This window comes from Nomia melanderi, chromosome 14, assembly GCF_051020985.1.
Source record: "Nomia melanderi isolate GNS246 chromosome 14, iyNomMela1, whole genome shotgun sequence".
Taxonomy (NCBI): domain Eukaryota; kingdom Metazoa; phylum Arthropoda; class Insecta; order Hymenoptera; family Halictidae; genus Nomia; species Nomia melanderi.
In genome coordinates this window covers 2,469,949-2,493,264 of record NC_135012.1, presented here as the reverse complement: position 1 = coordinate 2,493,264, position 23,316 = coordinate 2,469,949, and the positions used below count along the sequence as shown (strand labels likewise).

Here is a 23,316-nt window from a genome sequence, read left to right as displayed (position 1 = left end):
GTTCCTTCCACGATTATTTCAAAAACCTTTGAAACCGAATCACTCGCTAAGAACTCTGAAACATACATTAACCCCGATAGTGTCAACAAATAAAACATAATTTCAATGCAATAAATTACTAACTACAAATCAACTGCTCATTTAGAATCCCCAAGTCCTTATCTCCAACAATAAACCCAAACCTAAAAGAAATCTGTTAAAAAAAACTCAATTCTTCCCAAAATATGCAATAGCAACAATTCCTTCAATCCTATCCATCAAAGTAGCATTCCTAAACAGACAGAATTATTGAAACGCAGCGTGAGTGCGCGAAGTGGGTCGCCAGCATCGAGTAAATCGACCAGCAGGCCGGAAGACGCGGCTAGACAAAACGGCGGCCCTAATAACGTTAATTAAAAGCCAGCTGAAACCTCAATTAATATCGGCCGCCCCTGTTTCCAGGGGCGTCGCCATCTTTCGACCCAGTCCGCGTCCTTTCCCGTCGCAGCGGCCGCGTCGCAGCCCGAGGCGAGACACGCCGAAGAAGGAAAGTAAAGAGGAGGTTGCTCGGCGGTGGTGCGGACAAATAAAACCCATTACCCACCCCAAAGACGTCGTCGTCTCCTCGAATCCGCTCGCACACCAATCAACGTGCCAGCCGACCCCTGCGAAACGTCCAATTCCGGCAGCCCCCAGCCCACTCCACCCCGGAAGAACAGTTTTCCCGAAGGAGCGAGGAAAAACGAGGGTGTCTCAAGACGTCCGCGACCTACCCTTACTACGCCGGAATTCTTTGACGCGACGCCAGCCGCGCCGGAATCCACCCTCTTCAGCATTTTCTCGGGCCCGCGAGGCTTGTCAACGGGGATCAGGCAATTCCATGAATGAACCGCGGGGAAAGGACGGGATTATCGCCGTTCACGACGTGAAAATTGGAGACACGGCCCGTGGAAGTTAAGAAGTTCTCGAATCGAGCTTGAAGAGGGTAAACTTTCCAGCGGTTGCGCGAATGGGGATTGCTACGCGCCCAAAAATGACAGTAGGACACTCACCGTCGCTGTCGCGTGAGAAACAAAAGGTGTGCAAAGTCGCACTGATTGGCCGCTCGGTAGATGCTCCTTTTTCCTATAAATATGCCGACTTTTTTTCCTAGAGAGTCAGTTAACAACATCGGCTCGCGTAATCAACAACCACCCAGTCTCAACAATAAACGTAGAAACAAACATCCAAAATCAACCTCTGTGTTGGTGAAATTGTTAGAATCACTGCATTACTTCAACATTGTACTTTTAAGTGTGAAATTATATTTTTGTTGGTGAAACTAAACAAACCAGTTCAACAACCGTATTACCCTATCACTGTAAGAAGTAGGGTCCGAGCGTGAGTCGCGAAGTCGAAAACAGAATCAAGGACTAATTTCGTCGCGGACGCGCTCGCGAATGGGGATAATGATGAGTAATGAACATCAGATTTTACAGGCTACAGGCTGCGAATTGGAACATTTTGGTTAGTGATTCTTGGAAGCTATGAATTCGTGAATGTTTGAATTCAAAGGTTAGATGCTACATGGGAATTCGAAGAGGAAAGCAAGGGATATTCGCAGAGATTGAGAAACGAGGAGTTGCATTCGAAAGCTACGTTCTGGCGGTTTATATTTAAATGTTCGAATTCAAGGATTTGGATCTGCACGAGCGTTCTCTTCTGCAACGAGGATCAGATTTGGGTTGCTCGATGAGGCAGACGAGAGCAGGACATCCTTCTGCGAGATTATCCTATTTCAAGGGTTCATTCGAGTGGCGGAAGTTCCTGGCGAAGCTTCGAAGCCGGAAGTTGCGGATACTTGAAGTTCGAAGGCCGGAGGAGATTTTTGAGAATCGTAGGGACTCACCTCTGCCGCTTCTCCCGACGAACCTAAGATCGTTGAACTTGGCCACCTGATTCTTCATAAGGGCGGTCGAGTTTCTTAGCTCAGCACAACAGTTCTCGTCGTTACCAGCACGAACAGTCACCAGAGTGCCATCGCCGACCTCGCCAAGGGCCACGACCTTGAAAGCTACTGGGAGGGTCTTGTTGGACCTCCAATGGGCTGGCAGAACGCTGCAAACCAGGTGGGGCGATCCTGTAACAGAGCCAGGTGTCCTTGAAGCATCCTCTTCAGTGTCATTCATATTTACCGAAAGATCAAGCTTCGTATCAATCATTACTTCCATCCTTCATAAAACTCAACTATCTAGAATCGAAGCTTCAAGATCCAGAAATGAATCCAAGCAAAACTCCACGGAAACCTCTAAAACTTCACGTCATTGTTCCATACGATCACAGACCTAACTCAAGCTTAGACCAAGATTATACAAAACATCTACAATCGATCTACAAACGAGCAAGCATATTACAGTGAAATATTCTAACCCGTCACGAACGATCGTTAATGAAAAGATAATCACTGCAAGGTTCACGTGCCCACAAAACTATCAAAAGAACTTCTCCGCACCTGTTCGGACCAGTTCCCCGGGATGTTCGCTGACGAAGTCGCCCAGTGTCCTCTCCGCCAGGATGTCGTTGGTCATCTTCGTGTAGGCATCGGTCAAAGGTGAAACCCCCGACTCCGGGGAGGCGGCAGTGCCAGGAGCCGAGGCTCCTGTCAACTGCATCCTACCGCTGGATCCACCGCTCTCGCTGGCAGAGCTGACCGTTCCACAGCTGGACTCGTTGCTGGACCCCCTCACCGAGCCAGCGCCGCTTCCGGATACCGTGCTTCCGCCACCGCCGCCGTTGCAACGGCCGAATATATCCATAGGCAGTCAGATCGCCGGAAGATACATCCTTCCATTCGGTTCGCGGCTCGGAACTTCCAGCGACTTTCCGCGTGACCTCAGTAGATCCCGTTCGCCCTGGGTCAGGCGGTCTCGCCTGACATCCTTCTAGCCGACGGTCGAGCCAAGGATCACCTTACCAGGCAATCCCGAGCTTCACGCTGCTCCGATTAAACGTGGATCCTTGAATTCGTGACGAGAATCACGATTCGAAGAGATTTTTGAAGATCGAGTCCTCTTCTTTCGCTCGCTTCGAAGTGATTTCCTTTTAATGCTTCAGGGTTCAAGAGTATCTTCTTTATGTGATCTTTCGGAGATTCTTTGATTTGGGATCGATATGTTGAGATTTTTTAACGAAGACTGTGATGAGACTCTAGACGTTTGATTGTCGGCGAGTTTTTCGAATCGACCTGCAAGCAGCAAAATTCAGGCATTCAGGTTGAGGAAGATTCTTTGAGAGTTTGATGTGGATGATTAGGTATGAGTTGAATTTATGGTACTAATTAATGCACCGTGGAATGTACTCAATGAATGATGTAAGTCAATGACACCAGAGCGTGTCCTTACGGTAGCTAGTTGAGAAAGTTATGATAGCATTCACGAGTTACTACGCAACTACCACCTAATTCTGCAAGACTGATCTATGAACACCAAAGTCTCCTAACTGCGGACACTACGAGCAACGGAAGCAATCAATGAAACCGATTCCCAGCGGATCTACAAAGCTGTTACGTTCTCCATTCCCAATGGCACACGATCCTGCCCTATGATCCCGTCGATACATCAAAACTGGTTCAACCTATCTCAACCTTACACTAAAGTTCCCAATAACAATGTCGCATAGCTAACGTCTCGCGTAAAACAATCTGATCTCTTCACCACAAATATTCCACCCACAGCATCAACACACAAAAACAAACAAAATCGGACAATCTTATCTCATGAAAACTCTTCCCCACAACCATCAACAGCCTATCAGAATCAGAAAATCTGCAACCACCTCATTCTGCCCAGAGCATCAACAAAGATCAACCAGAAGCGAAAGAACATCACTGTCTTGCGAGGGGTTGGTCCCAGGAGTCGGCCAAAGCGTCGCCTCAGGTTCCGTCGCTAGACCGCGCGGCCTAACCTTTTCTCGCCCCCTAATCCATTTAGCGAAAGGCTCGTGGGGAGCCTTTATCTCGTTCCCTTCGCCCCTTAACCGAATCTATCTTGGCCGATGGCGACGGGACAGCGGTTCTGGGATCGCCGGGCGAGAGGGAACGCCGCCGGAGACGGCGGCGAGGGTAGCAGCGAGAGGAACGAGGAGGAGGGCGAGCGAGAGGACCGGTTGACACGGACGGACGGGAACCGCTCGCACACTTTTCACGCGGCCGGCCCGGTGACGTCACCGTTCATTCAGTAATTTTTGCGCACGTCACCGGGGCTGACACACCGGATCCAGGTGGTTCCAGGAGGGGTTGGACCGGCCGCCGTCACCCGGTGGTGGGGACGGAAAAAATAGGGGAAAAAGAACTCCCGCCGGGTAGGCAACCCCCACACGCCGCCACGGATACCCAGCCCCTACGCACGTACAACCGCGTGTCAAACTGCACGTGGTACGGCTGCCACGTTGTCCTGTCAATGCACCGGAGACACGGGGATCACGCGAGGATTCGCGCGTCGGACCGCACGCTCTCGACGGAAGATCATTCTCGCTGGACTCAGGCGAGTGTCGGATTGGAAACGTCGTGATGATCGCGGGGATGATTTGGGGATGGTATTTACTGGAGGGTAGTTTCTTGGGAATGAGAGTATATTTTTGAATTTGGGATGTTTAGATTGGATGGATTTAATTGGTTATTGGGGAGGGTGTTGCCTTTAGAGTTTGGAGTCTTTAGGGTACAGGAACGGTTTTGCTTTGGATTTATGTTTTAAGGGGTTAGTTGGATTGATAAGAAATTTGATCTTTGAGGGTGAGGATTGAATGGTTGCTGTGGGTTTGTGTGAGATTGACAGTGGATGGAAAGAGTGGGTGAATGTTGAGACCTTTGGGATGTTTGAGGTTCTTCGGAGATGAGAATGAAATATTCTCTTTGATTGTGAGATGCTTGGGTATAGATAGACGGGTTAAATTAATGATCGAGCAGGAAGATGATTTGGTAGAGAAGGGTCTGAGGATATAGAGGATTGGACGAAATCTTGCTACCTCCCCGAAAGAACGCGGAACGATGCGCGACAGCTAAGATTCCCGCCTAACTTCGCATTCAAATCTCTTACCGGGCTGGAGCCGTGTTCACACTTCCGGAGGAAATGCACGGACCCTCTCGTTCCCGGAAATCTCAACCGATCACTCCGTACACTTCTCCACTCTTGCAGATCACATTTCGAAAGCTACTCAACCGAAAACCAAACTAGACAGCCAATCATAGAAATCGTCCACAGGTTTCCAATCCCATACGATCCTCGGAATAAAACAATAGAGCAACAATCCTCCCCGATCCTGCCAGGAAAAGCAATTTTCACCCGGTACCAGGGACCTTCATGACTCCGTCAGCAACACAAACACTGTACCTGGATCACCATCGCGACCGACGGACACTCGTTCCACTACTCACCACAAAATCTCAACAAAATCACTTCCTCCGTGAATCCTCCTCTTAACATCCCACTGATCCACGTTACGAGGAGTCTCCCGACGAATCCTCGGATCTCATCACGGCTAAGTCGATAGGGTATCGACCGTTACGGTGAATCGAGTCGTGCTCTCTCTCTCACCGGAAGACAACCGAACAACAAATCATCATCATCACTTAGAAGGGGAACGATAAATAAAACGTAAGAACGACACTTGTTCACGAGAATGTTCGAAACGGTGAACGATTCCCTCCGGTGTGCTCGTGGAATCACTTTCCAGTAGACAGTCCCAGACTGGCGTGTTTTGGTAGTCGCAGAGCCGTATCTCGGTACACCCGTTGGGGGCCACTAACTATAATTTCGGCGGTTCGTGTGAGGCAACAGCCGTTGACGCACTGGTCCATGCCAACACACGCAGCATCCCTTTCCCCTTTCCTGGTCCCTCTCACACCCCGCCGGCACCCCACTCCTTTCTCGCGGCGGCGGTCTCCGTTCAACGCGGCGCGTCTTCCTCCTCTCTCTCTCCGCTCTCTTGTCTCGGTCGGGCCGGGCCGGGCCGGGGTCGGGTCGTCTCTCTTTTCGTCCCTCATTCTCGGCTGGCTGGCCCTCTTTCTCTCTCGACGCCGTTGCTCTTTATCGCTTTATCTCCCACCGAACCCGTAACCCTCTCTCTCTCTCTCTCTCTCTGTTTCTCTCTTTCTCTATCGTCTCCCTCTCTTCATCCTCTTTCTCTCTCCAGCATCATCCCCATCGGGTCGACCCTTTTGCGGTGTGGCTCGCGTGCAGTCCAACGAGTGGGAGGGTTTTCGGGCTTTCGATCGATCTATCGAACGCGATTCACCGGCGCGGCGCGGCGCGGTGTGGTGCGGCGGGGCGGCAGTTTTTTCCTTCGACTTGGACACGGCTCGCTCGCTTGCACTCTAGTCCGTTCGCTCGCTCGTTCGCTGGCTAACCCCCGAAACTCGCGGGCTGCGACTCGTAACGAGTGTCGTTATGTTTAATTAGCCGCCTACGCTCGCCCGCGCGCCCACCGCCGTGCACACCGAGCGCCGAAAGTTAATGAGGAGACGGCACCGTTCGGCCCGGCGACGCGTCATTGTCCTGTCGCGTGTTTGCTGCCAGACGATTGTTTGTACGTCGATTGCCGGACGAGGGTTAGGCGAGAGATAGGCGACAAGCGTGCGCGCGCGCGCGCAGGGGGATTTAATATCGAGCGGAGATCGATGATTTTTTACGGGGCGAGGTTCAATCGAACGGTGATTGGTTTTTGGGCGGAGACCGACGATTTTGGCGGGACCCAACGGAAGATTGATATCGTTCGAGCGGTTTCGCGATGTTGCGGCGGATACATCGATTTTTACCTCCTACCCGCCCCCCTCTCTTTCCGCCGAGGAGATTTTAATTAAAATTGAATCTATAAAGCGTCGGATAGATTGATCCATTCTGCTTTTGGCGGGACCGATCCCTGAGGCTTTGCAAACGTTTCTGGGACGTATTATGCTCACGCCGCGCGGTTTTTTATTCTTCAATGGACGAAGATTTCTGCTGATCGTTCGTTTCTCTGTCTTTGATAGTGACTGGTAATCGTTATTTTAGAAACTAGGAATGATCTCTGGAAACTGTTCTATAAGAAACTATCATCGCTTTTGCTGAAGAGAAATTTGCAACGTGGATAATTTAGTGTATCTTCTGTAGAATGATCGCTATATTTCTAATGATTAGGGGTTAAGAAGAATAACTCTGTACATTATAATACCATCTTTGAAAGTGGTTGCTAGTAATTATTAGAAACTATCTCTGAATAATAATCTCTGCAAACTATAAGAATCTATTACCGCTTTTGCTGAAAAGAAATTGACAACGTGGAAAGTTTAGTGTATCTCCTTTACAATAATCAATTGCTATATTTCTAGTGATTAATTGTCAAGAAGAATAATTCTACATACTATGACAGCCAAAGAAACACAAACGGCAACGAACAAATTAACAAAGAATCAATTAACAAAGAATCACTAAAGTTTCACAGAATTCGAAATAACGCGAAACGCAACGAGAGAAGGCTAGCAATTCGCTTCCTCGAAGGCTTAATTGCCGATCGATTCGCAACGATCACGGTGCAAGAAATACGGAAGATCGCGGTATCGATCCTCCGGGCAGAAATCCCCGCGTCATCGGACGTGTTTGCCCGCCGGCAAGTCCGCGACCGGTCGGCTATCGTCAGGATATATTCGCACAGGAAATGGGTAGTTCCATTGTTTGCACGTTCGTACAAACAGTGCAGCTGCGAGAATGCACCGGAATCGGCTCTCTCTCTGTTTGATTTTCGAAAGTGAAGCTCCATTGTAGCGTATGCCAGGCGCGGTGTACAGACCGGCCGGTCTGCAAGCTTCAATCGACGGACGAAAGAATCGAGAGGACACTTGGAAGGAAGCCGGCGCACGCTGGAAGATCATCACTAGCCTGGCTCGACCAGCCAGTATGTATCATTAGTCAGTCAATGATTCGGATCGATCGTATACACTCGCGGGAAACTGACGGGAGATCGTGACGATCGAGTTTACCAGGTTTTTCGTTGATCGAATCGAATTTAAACTAAAAGGAAGCTCTAGATACTGAGAGCTGGTAGAAGTCGTTTCTACTGTGATTTTATACTGAATATCGTTGATTACTGGTACTGGAGAACGTAGAAGAGAGAAGGAATAAAAGTATCATCGAAGTAATGAAATCTATTCGAAACGAGTGCTATCAGTTTCAAAACTTCCCTCAATTTGCGTCCAAATTGTAATAAAGTCGTCGGAAAAGTTCAAGTTTCTAATTGATTCCTATCAATAAAAGAAAACCCAGGAATCGTCATTCCCCACGGCGATCAACAACACGATTAGCATTCACACCGTGCAATCTATCCCCACAGATTCATATCGCATTCTACCTGAGACCAATTATCGTTGCACCTAATTTCCAGATGAAAAGCAAAGTCCATCGGTTGATCCGCGACGCGGGCTCGCGATTGTTGAACAGCAATTTCGAATTTAAGAATAAAACGGTCGGAATTTCGTGACGGGTCGGGGCCATCGAAACGCAAACGAAAACGCGGGAGCACGGGGCTGGGGGGCGAGGCACAGGAGAGCTCGGCGCCGCGGCACCCCTCCAATCTGTCGCTTATTTGAATAACAGCAACGAGGTCCGCGGAATGAATCGCGGGGGCAGCAGAAGTACCGGTATTCAGCGGCGAACGATCGTCCGACGAGACGGTGACAAACAGCGATACGCTCGAAACGTGGAAACTGGACGGCCGTCGTCGTATTGACAAACGACCTAACGCCCGTGTGGACCGTTGCGTTCGACGAGATTCGAATTATCTCTGCTGGAGCTTGTCAATGCAAATGCCATACCTACATTCAATTACCGCTCGTCACGCTCCGATCACCACGCGAACCGGGGAACCGCGAGATATTCCCCGGCACGATTTCTTTTCCGAACAGAACCCTCGTCCTAACATTTTTCGAGACGAATCGATGGCTGCAATCGCTACTTTGCTCGTCGAGAAACTGTTCCGGATCAGTTTCACAATGCTTGCGATTTGGGGATGTTTCTGGTTTGTTCTGGGAAATGTTGGAGATCGTTTGATTCCGTCAGGATTCTATAATTCTATTTAGGTTGAGTTTCTTATGATAAGGGTAGAGGTTTTATAGGGGTGTTTGTTGAGGATTGAGCTTATTGCGAATAGTTTGAGGAAGTATAATTAGACTGTTAGTGGTAGTAGGTTTGAAGGAGAGTTTTGAGATTTAGGCTGTTTAATTGGAATTATTTGATAGTGAGAACGAGGTTTGAGATAATGTTCAGTTGTATTTGTAAAATTAATGTGTTTTTGAGTTATGGAAGGATTGCGATGGATAAAGCAAGGTTTATAACGGGAAGAATCCTATTAGAACCCGGACGAAACATTTGACAGACCAGTTAGCACTCAACGAGCAGCTGGTGACAACTGTCCGACGATTACATCGATTTCCCAGTGAATGAGGATCGCTCGATCAACGCGGAACACCCCGTGACAAGGGGACGAGTGACGCTAATTAATGGTTTCGCCATCGATTAATGATCGGCGCGGGGGTGCGCCCGTGTCCGTGCTTCATTAGCGAGAATCAGTTTTTAATGAGCATCATGACCTCGGTAAACCACCCCTAACTCTCGACACTCATTCCAATTTTTCTGATCGATTGCGTGACGGCATTAAAACACAAAACACGAACGAACGCGTGAAAACCGGAGAACCTTACGCGAAATCGCGTTCATTAACGTTCGAATCATTGTATCCCGATAATAAACTCGTCGAGAACGGCAACTGATACCTTACGTTTCGTCACGAAGAGTGTTCAATGGCCTTTCAAACACACGTTCGCAGTTTAATTCGAACCGGACGCAGTTTGAGGCCAATTTTCGATTGCCATTCAGCGACGTGGCAGTTTCACGCATCGATCGATCGTTCCGCGTTTGATCTCGAAGCGAGAGATCAACCTGTGGCACACGTGTGCGGCGTTCTTTTCTGCGTTCGCGAGCACGCATGAAATCGCCCGAAATTTCTCGGCGAGCGTACGGTTTCCCGTTGGTGTCGAGGGTGTAATAACGAGGCTAATGGAAACGCAATCCGGAACACGTGTCGTTGAAAGAAGCCCCGGGGCCGCGATCACCGAGAGAGCACCGCGGACGGCCTCTCGATTCATCGAAAAACCGCATTCCGCGGGAATCGATCCCGTGCGCGGCCACGCGCCCGATGGAACGACACATGGAAAACAGAGGGACGCGACGGAGGGGAAGAAAACTCGGCGGGCCGCGGAATCGGCTTGTCTGACCACCGACAGTCCCGTTCCCCTTCAACTACCCTATGCCCCTGCGTTTCCGTAGAACTCTGACGAACGTTTACAGTGATTTTTGTGGTAGAACTCGGTGGAAGGTTGTCTGTACATTGCACATTGGGGAGGAGACATTTTTAGGGATGATTTTCAAGTATCGCTTAGGGTGTCTTGCAAAGAGACGTTGATCTTGTTTCACGATGCTGCATTAAGTTACTCTAGCTGCACTAAGGGTAACTTACAAGAAGGCAACGTCCGACACACTATCCACATAAAATCCAGAACTCGACGAAGAACGATCTAAAAACCCGTTACTCACAAGTCCCATCGCACCACGCAAGAAACCTCGAAAACCTCCGTACGAGACACCGACGTAGCTCGAGGACCACGAAATGATCTCGGATTTCCTCATTCGCGAACACCCTCCGCGAGACCGCAAGCTCGAAACTCTACTCTTCCTAACTCACTCTTCGATTAACCGACCATCCCCGGAGTCTCCGACTCATCGAGCACTCCATTAATACAGAACCGTCCTCACAGGTCTGCACGGGTATCCTCTTGCATATCCAGAAACGGCGACGGTCGACGGCCAGAGAGTGAAGCAAGAACAACAGCGACAAACGGGCGGGCGACGCGAGCACGTGTCGCGGCCGCCGTGGATGCGTGGACGTTCGAACGTACCGGAATCGGAAAAAGGAAAAAGTCCACAGAGAGAGCGGCGCGTACCATGCGTGCGGAAAGCGAGCGGGGCGCGCGCGTGCTTCGAAAACCGGCTGGTCCGTCGTCGGTACGCTCGATTGGACAACAATACACGAGGAGAACGGTACCGGGGCACGAGCAGAAGCAGCAACAACAGCACAGGCACCACCAGCAACCGTGCCGCGTGAACACTACACCGCCGACCCCCTCCGCCCCTCCGGCGCGGAGTAACCCTCGCTCTCTCTTCCTCTCTCTCCGTCTGTCTCTGTTCGACCGACGCCCACCCCCGCGCGCCACGTTTCACCTCTTCTCTGTCCGTTGAACGGCGGTTTCCCTCTGACGAGCGCGACCGCCCCACTTGCAACTGGATCTCGCTCCCCTCCGCGGATCCCCACTCTTCCCACGTCCGCCCCTACCACGTGCCAGCGGCCACCCCTACGTGCAGACGACGACGCGACGGGGCGAGCACGGCCGAGGAACGAGGTAGGGGCGGCCACCGACGGAACATGTGTAACACGCAGCCTTGATTACACGCGGGCTTGTAAAAATTATTATTATGGCCGTGAGCCTTGCTCTCTGCCGCCCCCGCGCTACAGAGCTGAATTTTGTAGGCTGCTTCTTGCTCGTTCTTTTGAGTGAGAGTGTCCCTTCCGGTGTTCCGGTGGTTTCTCGTTGCCATTGGAAGTTTTTTCGGCAGATGTTCGGGTGGTCTCTTGGGGTTTATGTTTTGGAGATTGTATTGGTTTAGGGAGTTTTGGGGGTTTGGTTTCTTGGATGTTGAGTTAGAAGGTGGTTGATAGAGGATTCATATGTTGAGATTATTGGAAATGTTGGTTTGTAGGAATGTTTGATGAAATGTATTGGTTTGTTTCGTGTAGGTTATTAAGGCCGTCGTCCAACTGTCCATGAGTAATTTTTCCTGGCCCGCGGATTAATTCATTAATTATTACAGCCGCGGGGGCGGGAAAGAAATAGTGGGCGAAAATGTTGATCAATTGTTTGCCGAATACCACGCGCCGCGGAGACACAGAGGACGAAACCACGTTAATTCCTGCGCATCCGATGAAAGGAAAAAACAGCAGAATACCATTCCATGCCAGTAGTTCAATGCGGCTGGCATTTGTCTGCTTCAGCAGCTCATCGCCCGACCCATTATCCGAATTATATTGCGCGCGCGATAAATAAATAACACGTGAACCGAATAATCGATCTCGCCCGACGACCGAAACGCATTAAGAATTCCTCTTTCAACTTTCGACACTGTGACAACCCTTGTGGTTCATCAATCATTAGTTTTCCAATGAATTCGCGACGCGAAAGGAAAATCTCAACGGTTAAGGATATATTAAAAAATATTCCAACCTATGTATAATTCATTTTACAGATAAATTCGAGCGAAATAGTAATGTGGGGAATTATTTGAGTGTCCTGGAAATTCCGAATGATTTTTAAATTAGTGATTAACATTATGTGCATTTGTTGGGGTTGATATGTGATGCCTGTAAAGAGTGCAACGCCTTTCTTTTCGATCTCTTTAGATATATTTTATATTTAAACTATTTGTATGAAACTATTTAGTTTTAAAATCATTTCAAATATTGAATGCTTTGAAAATAGCAGTAATTGCAAAATAAGGAAAGTATAACTAATAATTTTATCGGTACGTAGTTCTAGTATTAATTTTAAGTGAAAATCGGTGAAAAAATGTGGAAAAAGGGGGTAGTTCGGGAAAAATGATTTCCCACGGACACGCGATCCAGAACAGTCGATCCATGGGGCCAGTTTGCGACCGAGGACTACAAGCGGCTTCCCTGGTTTCTGGTCGAAGTGGGGCTAACCGCAGAATCGGAGGCAAGATGGCAAAAGTAAGTCGAGAGTCGAGGGGCGGCGCTGTGGCCTGGCCAGCCCACCGGCGCATCCTCGTTCTTCTCTCTCCGGCTCTAGCTAAGATCTCCGAAGAAGCAACGCTGACGGACACAACCATTCTTCACAATTTTTACCATTGCATCCGCAGCTTTAAACTCAAATTTTCTGGTGCTTAACGATGCACGCACCACGAGAATCTTACAAATATTACTGTCAAATTAAAATGATAGCAACAACCATCAAACATTGAACGATAATCAACTCAGCAAATAAATACTAAAAATTACAGTATAAAACAATTAAAAAACAATTTCTTGCTTGTCTGATCACGATAGTCTTATTCTACTGGAAGTCAAATCTTGTAAAATATATCAAGATCATTTAACTGAGATCAAAGTGAGTGTAATTCTGAATACGATACTTTATATTTGTCTGACCACTGTAGCCCTATTCTACTTATATCCTTAGATGTATTAATTAATAAATAAATCTAGCACAACTTCTATATATCGAAACACTTATCACACATTCCCTTCGTTATTAACCCTTTGCATTCGGAAGTTTTTCACTAGAAATATTTAAACATTTTCTAATGAGATAAAATCGATATTCTGTGAAACTAAGTCGACGAGAAATCACGTGTACATTGAGGAACAAAGCTATTTTATTTGAATATTTCTCAAAATGATGCATTACAGGAAATATAATATTAAATATTAAATGTTATAGTTTTACTGCATGAAATCAAGTGGTGTGTCACCTCTCGAGTGCAAAGGGTTAAACTCCCTCACGATAATACATTACAATATCAGTCTCAATCACTAAAAATAATAACATAAGAATAACATTGAGTCCGTCAACTTTCCCCGGAGCAGGAAAGTTCACACGCGCGGTCCAAGGGGTCGTTGACTTCCAAATTGCGGGCACAGCGCGAAATCCAAAAATCCTTTGGAATACCCGGTAGAAGGCCAGAATAAACATTTCCTGAACGGTTAGTAGCGTGGACGGAGGGCGGAAGGGGCGCGCAGGGGGCGAGAGAGGGTGCTGCGGTTATGGGGGCGGAGGTCGGCCTCCAGACGCCGGGGTGCGAGGGAATACGGAGTAGGTGAGGCGACCACGTGTCGGAAGAAGATGGATCTACGGGATCCCGACTAAAAGTAGGCGCGGAATGCTCACGCGTCGCGCAGACACGCCGGCCATTGCGGCCGCTTCAAAGAAAACGGTGAATCGTTAAAGATGCCTGGTGTTTTATGCGAGCATCGACGGACCCCGCGCACTGGGAACTGCAGAGAAAAGTACCGGAAGTGTGTACGGGTTTTTCAAGACAGCTGAAACTTTGAATTACTGTATGGAGCAATTTCTTTTGTTATAGAAGATGGTTGGGAATCTTTTATTTGAGGAGTTTAGCTGTCATTTGTGAGATGAGAATTAAGAAATTATTTTATATTCTCTAAATATTCTAAATAATTAAGAAATTATTTTATATCCTCTAAATTTATCGTGATGCTCGTGGAATGGTTAGTGACTAGGATTTAAGTGTTTAAGGTTGATTGATAATGTATTATGTTTGACGTAGATGGAGTTTTAGATAAATAGAAATGGAGGGATAGATGTTATACGAATCTTAACGTTTATATTGATAGTTTTTGTTATAATGAAGTAAGTGAAGGATCGAGTGATAAAGTTGTAAAAGTGAGAGTATGCTAGAAAATATGATGTAAATAAAACGTCCATTAAATCGTGGTTGATGGATCAACAATCGATGTGAAGCTGTACTGTCCGCAGAAAGTGGAAATTGATAACAGACTGTTCGCGCCCGGTGTATTAACGCGTTCGGATTTTTGCGCACAGGTGGCTTAAATAAAAGAATTTATATTTCAGCGCTCTTTCGAGCCGGACCCGTGGAAAACGTCAGCCCTGTTCGCAGCGGCGCTCACAGATGGCGGCACGGATGCAACTTTTATCGCCGTTCATGTCCGGGGGTGCGCAACCCCTTTTTCGACACGCGCCATTACGGCACCGCGGCCGTATTCCTCGTAATCAACGAACGATGTTTTAATAATTATGCACCGATATCGCGGTTCTCCCTGTAATTATTAATCGTTCATCATCCGGCGATATTCTCCCCCGGGGGAGGTGGTCAGTTAACGGAGCTTTAATTTCCCTCATATTTCTTTCACAGCGAGCGAATTCAAGTTTCAGAAAATTATACCGTTTATCGAAGCGACACCCTATAACGCGCGTACGTACGCGATACGTACGTGATACGTAGGTGCGGGTTGAATTATTCGTTTCGATAATTTTTCAACGGCCAGCCAGCCAAGAATGTTCAATAAAACATCGCCGAGCGAAAATACGAGAGGAACGCGTGACACCGGCGTCAATATTAAAATGAAATGCTAATAAATTTTTCTAAAGCAAGGCGCAAAGCTCCCGCTGCAATTATTGCGCGAAATGAGGCCGGAACGAAATTAGCTCGTTCGTAAATATCACCCTGGAGACAAAGCCCGATGACGTATCGCGGGGGCGGATTCGTTTATCGGCTCTTGTCAAATTTGCACGGGAAATGATCGAAGATCCGTTCGAAAAATATCGGCTGGGAAAAATCATTTTCGACCCTACGAGCGCATGATCATCAACCCTTACAATTTTACCGTTCCATTCACTTAATTAATTTGAGTAACAAACACAAAGTCCTTCATCGATAAACATAATCTAATTTCCCTGAATACCAAACAATAACGGACGAAAAACAAGTCACAACCGAATACGTATCAAGGACGATCGATGAAAATTCCAAAAGAATTAGCCAACCAACGGCATACAGGAAGATCAACTGAAATTTACAATACCCAAACAGCCGATTCTTGAACGAGAACTCCGCGAACATCAAACTCCCAAAAAACCGTGGCACATTCCAGCAATCAAGCCTAGTCCCGTCCATCGGACGATCGGCGACCAAAGAACACATTTAAAACGACCGGCCGCCCAGCGTAAACAGCCCCATCAATCCCGGGGCGCCGCTCGATCGCTCGATCACCGGCGTGTCCCATAATCACCCCCGAAAAATCGGCGGGGTCCGAACGGCGAGCGCGGGGACGGCAAACATCCCGCAAAACCTTAACCACCCGAATGGTACTGTTTTAATGTAATTCCAGGACCGGTTTGTCGTTCGGCTCGTGCACGCATGTAACAGCGCGAGCGACAAACCCGTCGACCAGCGAACGCGGGAGCGCGTCGCCGAAAGAGAGAGGCCGCCCGCGAAATCCCGTGAGCGAGAACGTACGAGCGCGTAGGCCTGTGGATGGCGGCGGCCGTAGTGGTGGTCGCGGGGGCGGCAGGCGGGTGGTCGGTGAATAGTTGTCGAAGAGAGGCACGGTGTGCACGCAGGTACGGCGGGCGGTGGAAAGAGAAGAAACGGCCGTGCGGGGGTTGGAACACGCGTCGAGAAAGAAGGATGATCCGTTGGAAGGAGAACGGTTGCGCGACAGAGACGTGGACGGAGCGAGAAAGAGAGGCGGATAAAGAGAGTGGAGAAGGGGTTTTAGAGGGAGCGAGGAACAGAAAGAGAGTGAGAGAGAATGAGAGAGAGTGAGAGAGAGTGAGAGAGACGAGAGAGAAGGAGAGGAACAGTGTTTTGTTCGCGCGCGATGGACGCGTCTCCATAGCGACCGGCGGTTGTTTATTATTGCGTCCAGCGGTCGTGTGTGGGGCGGCGTGGAAGAGAGCGCGGGGGTAGTTTACGCGACGAGGGGCCTCGCGGGGGGTGAAAAGGGTTACGCGGGTCGGGGATGGGTGGCGGCGCGCGGGGGGTGGCCGAAGGGTAGCGAAAGGGCGGAAGGAGGCCCGGAGAGGAAAGGGGTGGAGGAACGTTGGTGTGCAACGAGGGAGTGGCGGCCGACCACACGAGGCCGAAAAACACACTCTCCGCCAAACCTACCCCCCGTGCCACCAGCCCGTTTCACCACCCCCTCGTACACCACCGCCTCCACCCTGTGCCGGTGGTAATGAGAGTTCGATAAAGCGCCGTTACCAGTGTGTGACGTCAAGCGCGGGTTTTCTCTTTCGCTCTCTTGTTCTCTGTTTCCGTTTCTTTTTCCTTTTGCCCCTTCCTCCGGTTCTTTCGTCTCGTTCCTTTTCTCGTTAACCGTGGGAGTCTTGTTCACTCTATCTCTCTCTCTCTCTCTCTCTCTTTCTATTTCTGTGTTTCTTTCTCTGTTTCTCTGTTTCTCTCGTTCGCTTATGTAGAATCGTGTACTCCTGTGTTTTCTTTTTGGTATACTTTTCCTTTTTCGCTTTTCCTTGGCTGTACTCTCGCCATTGTAGCTGTCGCCTTCTCTGTGCTTCCCTCCGTGCGCTCTCTTTTTGTTTGTTTTTTAACTCATTTTCTTTGATTTCGTTCCCTTCTTCTTCTTCTTCTTCTTCTTCGTTTTCGTTTCTTCTCCTCGTTTTCTTTCTGTCCGGTTCTGTTCGCTTTGTTATTTGGGCTCGCTCGTTGCCTTTTTTCGGTCGCCGTTACCAGCGAAGTGACGAAGTCGCGGGCTGGCGCGCGCGGTGTATGACAAAAAACGACGCCTCGGAAATTTCGTTGGCCGGAGCGAGCGAGCGAGCGGGCGGGCGGGCCGCGTGAACACGCGCGGCCAGCACATTTTTTCACCGACGATAAAAACGTCGCGGTGGCTTGATGGGTATCATATTTTTCGCCGGGCGCACCGGCTACAATTTGCGCCGCCGGTAGTGTTGACGGGGCTGAAGCACTCCGCCGCTGCCATGATCGCGTTGGACGCTCTAATTGCTTTCTGATCTCCGGACGCCACGGTGCTCGCTCGTTTTTTTCCTTCAATCTTTGCCCTGTTGTCCCTTGCACGCGGACCGCCTGTCCTTTTCGCCGATGACACGTCATTCGAAGTCAGCGACTGGATCATAATTAATCTTGGTAGACGGGATAGCCGGGTGAATATTAATTTTATTTAAAAACTGCTTCTCTCGATCGACCTTCATTTTTCCACGTGTTCGTATCTTGCAATATTTCAATGAACATCCATCAGTTTCCTTGCATTTGATGTATAGAATGCCTCGAATGTCTTCGTTACTTTACACGACTGCATTCTGTGCGATAAACTTCTCTAATAGGGGATCATGGAATTCCATTAACCTTTGCAGTATGAACCGAGTTACTTCGTTCGACGAATTACTATTAATCAAAATATTCATTTAGAAGTCTATACCAGAACTTAGTCTGTATGATTTAGATATAGATTTTCTGCTTCGTTTGGGAAGATGCAAGCTGTTGTTAACACGTTCTGTGCCACGGAAACTTCGGTTATATTTTTCTTATGAACTGTGTTGAATTTTTCAATAAGATAATAAGTTATATTCAAGTTCCTGGTCATTTTTATATATTTTGATATTGTTTCTTTATGTTTCCATTAAAATTCATTAAAAATATTTTCTTACAAACATTGGCGTGTACCACACGTGGCACGGAACATGTTAAAAGAATTCATTCGGAGCATTGATACTCGGCGAAATTTCAACGTTTCCTTCTGTTTTCCGCCAGCGGACCTCTCGCGACCGCTCAGTTAATTCCTACCGCAAGAGAATTTCGCGTGGCTCGACAGTGGCCGGCGTAGGGTGATTAGAAGACGTCGAATCAAACCGTAATTAATCCCGAACTACGGAAACGCACCTGTTCGAATTCCTGTGACCTCGCGTCCTGACCCTGGAAACTTCAGCCCCCTTTGTGCGGGTCTGACGTTCAAGACGTGCGCTAATTAAGAACGGCATCTCACTACGCAGCTGCCACCCAACGCTCCCGTTGTCGGGAATTATTAAACGGCCACGAGGAAGCGACATAAGGCCGACGGGTAACCAGAAACGCAGCGGCTGCTCGAAACTCGCGGTGGATTCTGGAAATTTCGATCTAAGTCGAAGCAATCCTTTTATCGCGATCCTTGGTAGTTCGATATAAATTTTGCATAACAGAAATTTAGTACTAAGTGTAATACTTTATGTATTGGTTGAGAAGCTTTCATAGAATAAATTTTTTAACACGTTGACTGGATCACCGGTGACCCCAAATTGAATTACTATAGTTCAATTAAACGACGATTTGAAAACGTTTCTATATTACAAATAATGCTACTTAATTTTGTGACATTTAGCTATAAGAACGTGCAATAATAACAATGAAATTCAATCGAATGATTTATTATTATATTTTTTCATTTTGTGTATTTTGCTCTATGAAATCGTGCGGCATTCGTGTTAATTCCTCTGAAGTTTCGTAAGGAAGATCCAGAAACGATAAACAAAGTTATTTATACGTGGACTGTGAATTTTTGTGCTATGGTAATTTATAGAGCAGTCCGAAGTACACTAAATTACTCGTCGCTTACTGCCACCGTGACTCGAATAAACTAGAATCTCACTTAATTTCTCATTAATCGTGAGTTCGATTCGAGGCCCCAGATAATTTAGCGTCGATTGTTCACCTATGTTGGCCATTAACAGGAAAATAGTTGATTCTGAATGTGTCTTTGGCACCAGAGCCGCGTTAACGATTTTTCTCCTCGAAGGGGGTCCGCGGGAACACAGACGCGGAAGACGGGTCAGCACCGGAAGTCCGGAAGCCTATCAGCGCCTCGGAATCTGTGCCGTCAGCTCTGTGACTCGCCTATGTGGAGAGGCTCGAGATTAAGGGAGAAGAACGACGGGAACTGATAGAATCATCCACCTTCATTCGCTCGAGACAGCAAATTTTCTCGTTCCGCGTGTAAAAAGTCGCTCGTCCTCGCTTCATCGATAAATTCCAATTATTCATTACCCGGTAGAGCAAACGACAACAATCTAACTAATCACACTTAATATTAAGAAAAATACTTGGAAACTTCCAAAGAAACATAAACCTCTAACAAAATAAATTATTCATTTATACTGTCCAGTAACTGAGTATAAAATTTAAATATATCAATTATAATAGTATCTACGATATAATAATACTAGAATAACTTTGCTCACCGTAATAAAGCTTTCATTTTAACCGCGATAATAAAATTCTCATAACCATTATTTATCAATCTCGATTAATCACTTACAATTTTTAATAATATCGAAGAGTTGTTAGTGACGAATATACAGAATCTAATGTCAAGCGAATGTTTTTGTTGATACAGTATTCAACCGCTGTCAGCGAGCGCGTAACGAAAAGTCATTCCACGAAATCCGAACGAAAAGTATGGCGACGGTTCACGCGGCAGGAACGAGCGGAACGCGCGCGCTCGCTCCCCGCGTTTCACCGGAGGGGCATCCGGCTCACCTGCCTCCGCCCCGCGATAATTTACTCTTTTTTCGGTCACCGATTCGGCCGGCCGGCGCTAATTTACATTTACGAGCGAGATCGGCTAATTGCCGGTTAACCGGTTGGCCGAGCGCGGCGATACGAAATACCTGGTCCGAGCAGTTTGTTGCCTTCCGATAGCAACTGTCGTCCGCCGTGAGAACCGTGCCCGAGGCCCACCGACATCAATTACCTTCATTTTCTTTGAACGACGCTCTCGTTTCGTTCCACGGGCCAACTCGGGACTTCCACGGGAATGAAACCGGGTTCCCGGAGTGGAAATTAGCGTGAAACGATCGGGGACACGCTACTGTAAACCCTTATGAACACTGCTGTAAGACCTCTATATTTTTCGTGAATATTTTAGTCATTAACAACTGTAGGATAATTAGTTTAAACTATGGTAAATCGATGTTTGAAAATGAACATTCTTAAATAAATCGGGGACACGCCACTGTAAACCCTTGTGAACACTGTTATAAAACCTTTATATTTTTCGTGAATATTTTTCGTGAATATTTTAGTCGTTAACAACTGTAGGATAATTAGTTTAAACACAATGAAAGAATACTATAGTAAATCGATGTTTGAAAATGAAGATTCTTAAATAGCACCATGAAATATTCGATTTTCATCTATCGAGACTTCAGTTGATTTACCATTCAGTTTGTCTATCGATAAATAAATTCCTTTAATCATTTCTCAGAGAAACATCTGTTATCTATTTAATAATTGGAATCGGTAATTTTGAACGATCCGGTAGTTTTAATGTTAATAGACGCGTTACTAGCTAATACCAACGTTGTAAATGAATGTCAAGCGAAATTTTTTCAAAGTGAAAAGATCCGTGCGTTCGCTTACAGGGGGATGAATCAGAATGAAGCGAGGATCGGTGCGTTGTTCAAGCGTCGGGCATCCGATTTCGAGGGTAATTGGGAGCGGAAAAGGAGGAGCCGGGTAAGATCGATCGCGTGTAAGCTGTTCCTTCGCGAGCCGGCAATTTTCCGGCGCGCTGCGAGCCAGAGATACGGGGAAGACAAACAGCCGTGTGATATGGAGCCCGTAAAGACCACCAAAACGTAAACCGTGATACAGGCGCCAACGAACCAACTCGTCGCCGCAATGTGTTATCGTTGGTAAACGAGTTGCCCTGTCACTCGCTATTCATCTCTAATTCTGCCCGCCGCCGCCGCTGCCAGTGGTGCAGCCGCCGCCGCCACCGCCGCCACCACCACCGACGCCGACGACGTCGGCTTTGCGCTTTAGCAAGATGAAACTTTAATTTCGGTCGGACTAGAACGAAAACAAAAAACCAATTATCCGGCAGCGAATGATCCGGCCGGCCGCGTTTCTATATTTATGGCCCTGTCGGGGCTTGTTCCCGATTAATCGGGCAGACCGCATCATTTTTATTTATGCTTCGATATAAACTACCCGGCCACCCCTCCGACGTCGACGTTAAAACACGCCACCGGAAATAATTGGTGGAATCCGGCCGTTTAAATAATTCAATCGCGACCGACACCGTGAAATTTCTAACTCGCTGCGTTAAACTAGACGCCGCGGTTCATGGTATCGCTCGGATTTCCGTCATACGGAATTCCTCTAGTGTTTTTTATCCGATCAGAAATATCCCGTTGAACGAGGCACTGGGGATATTCAACGGAATACAATTACCCCAAGTCCCGTCGTTAATGGAGAAAATAGTATATTCTGTTTACCCGAGGCATTCCGAAATTTACGAACCTTAATTACCACGGTACACTGCGACAATTAATCCTGAAAATAGATCGCGCGCACGCGAAAAATAAATAGTTTCGCATTGGTCATCGATATTTCCCCGGAAAATTTCCGTTCCATCGAGCGTATACAAAAATCACAGGAACGACAAACCGACGAACAATCGAAATTTCCCGTGCGTTTGTCCGCTGAAAGGGTGAACAACCCCGCCCAATCATCGCGTTGGATCACAGGAAAATCGCGATCCCGACATGAACAATCATTTGAAACCATCCAAGGAGTCGAGTGATAAATGTAATTAAGGGGTTCGTCGTGGCGTAGAATTATGGCAGACTATCATTGACGTCCGTGAGGGGATGATGAACGCGGATTGGCATTTTCCAGCGTGCGCTCGGTCTCATGTACGCGCGTACACACTCCGGTTTGTACGTTAAAGCGAGGTCCAACGCAGTACCTGTCACGGTCCTCTGGCATCACCCCCTTCCCACCCCATGCCACCGCCGCCGCGGCCGCCGTTCCATCGTGGGCTCGCCGCCGAGCGAACCACTCGGTTCGGTTTTTAGTTAATGCTCGCACCCATCACGTAGCCAACCACGTCGATGGACTTTAACCCATTATGGTCGCGCTCGTATCGCGAGACACGGTGTTTGCCTGTTCCCGGGGTGTGGTTCCTTGAGGGATCGTGATGGATGACTGACATTTAGAAGGTTCAACTATTTCTCACAATTTTTCCTCTCTTCTTTGGGAATCGAACGATTGTTCTATACTTCGAAGGGCGAGGGAATAGATGACGGGCTTGGAAATTTATGAGTCATTTGAGGGTGGAATATTCTTGTTTTTAAGGCTTTGAGGATATTAGTAGTTACGATATAAGCACTAGTATTAGCTTTAAGCCTCAAAGACGAAACAAGGGTTGAAGGTACTTAGCGTTCGACCGAAAGACTTTAACCCTTTGCACTCCAGAAGTTTTTCACCGGCAATGTTCAATATTTTCTAATGAGATACAGACGACATTTTCTTATATTGAATTAAGAAAGTTCACATAGAGGAAGAGAACTATTTTCTTCCAATATTTCGTACATTGATGCATTATACGAAGTTTAATAAATTAAATAATTAAATATTAAAGTTTACAGTTTTGCTGTGTCAAATCATTTGGTGACTTAGAGGCGCCTCTGGAGTGCAACGGGTTAATACTGAATCTTGAATGATCCACTGTAAGTTAAACCGAAATAGAGATACCAATCGTCGAAGCCTTCAATCATTAACTCCACTCTAACTCCAGAGCAATTGACAATCTCCCAACGTTCCCCAAAGAAACTCGCACCAATCGCGAAACGCGTCCCAAAGAACCATTCCCCGAAAGAGGCGCGCACCGAAAACCGTCTCTCGAATCGTTCATTACCAATAACCT

General features: G+C 47.5%; 1 protein-coding gene across 8 annotated transcripts in view; it reads right to left on the bottom strand.

Moving 5' to 3' along the window:
- Positions 1-23,316, bottom strand: part of LOC116427000 (uncharacterized) — a 56,663-nt gene that overhangs the window by 19,933 nt on the left and 13,414 nt on the right. For 3 of the 8 annotated variants that reach the window (XM_076373958.1, XM_076373952.1, XM_031976815.2), the window contains exons 1-3: positions 5,390-5,790; positions 2,471-3,202; positions 1,868-2,098 (exon numbers count right to left, since the gene is read on the bottom strand). In XM_076373958.1, the coding sequence (XP_076230073.1) occupies positions 1,868-2,098; positions 2,471-2,774 (535 nt within the window). In that variant the 5' untranslated portion in view covers positions 2,775-3,202; positions 5,390-5,790. Of the gene's footprint in view, positions 1-1,867; positions 2,099-2,470; positions 3,203-5,389; positions 5,791-10,796; positions 10,856-10,939; positions 11,136-23,316 lie in introns of those variants that run through there. The other 5 variants (XM_076373955.1, XM_076373954.1, XM_076373953.1 and 2 more) reach the window with 5 other exon arrangements.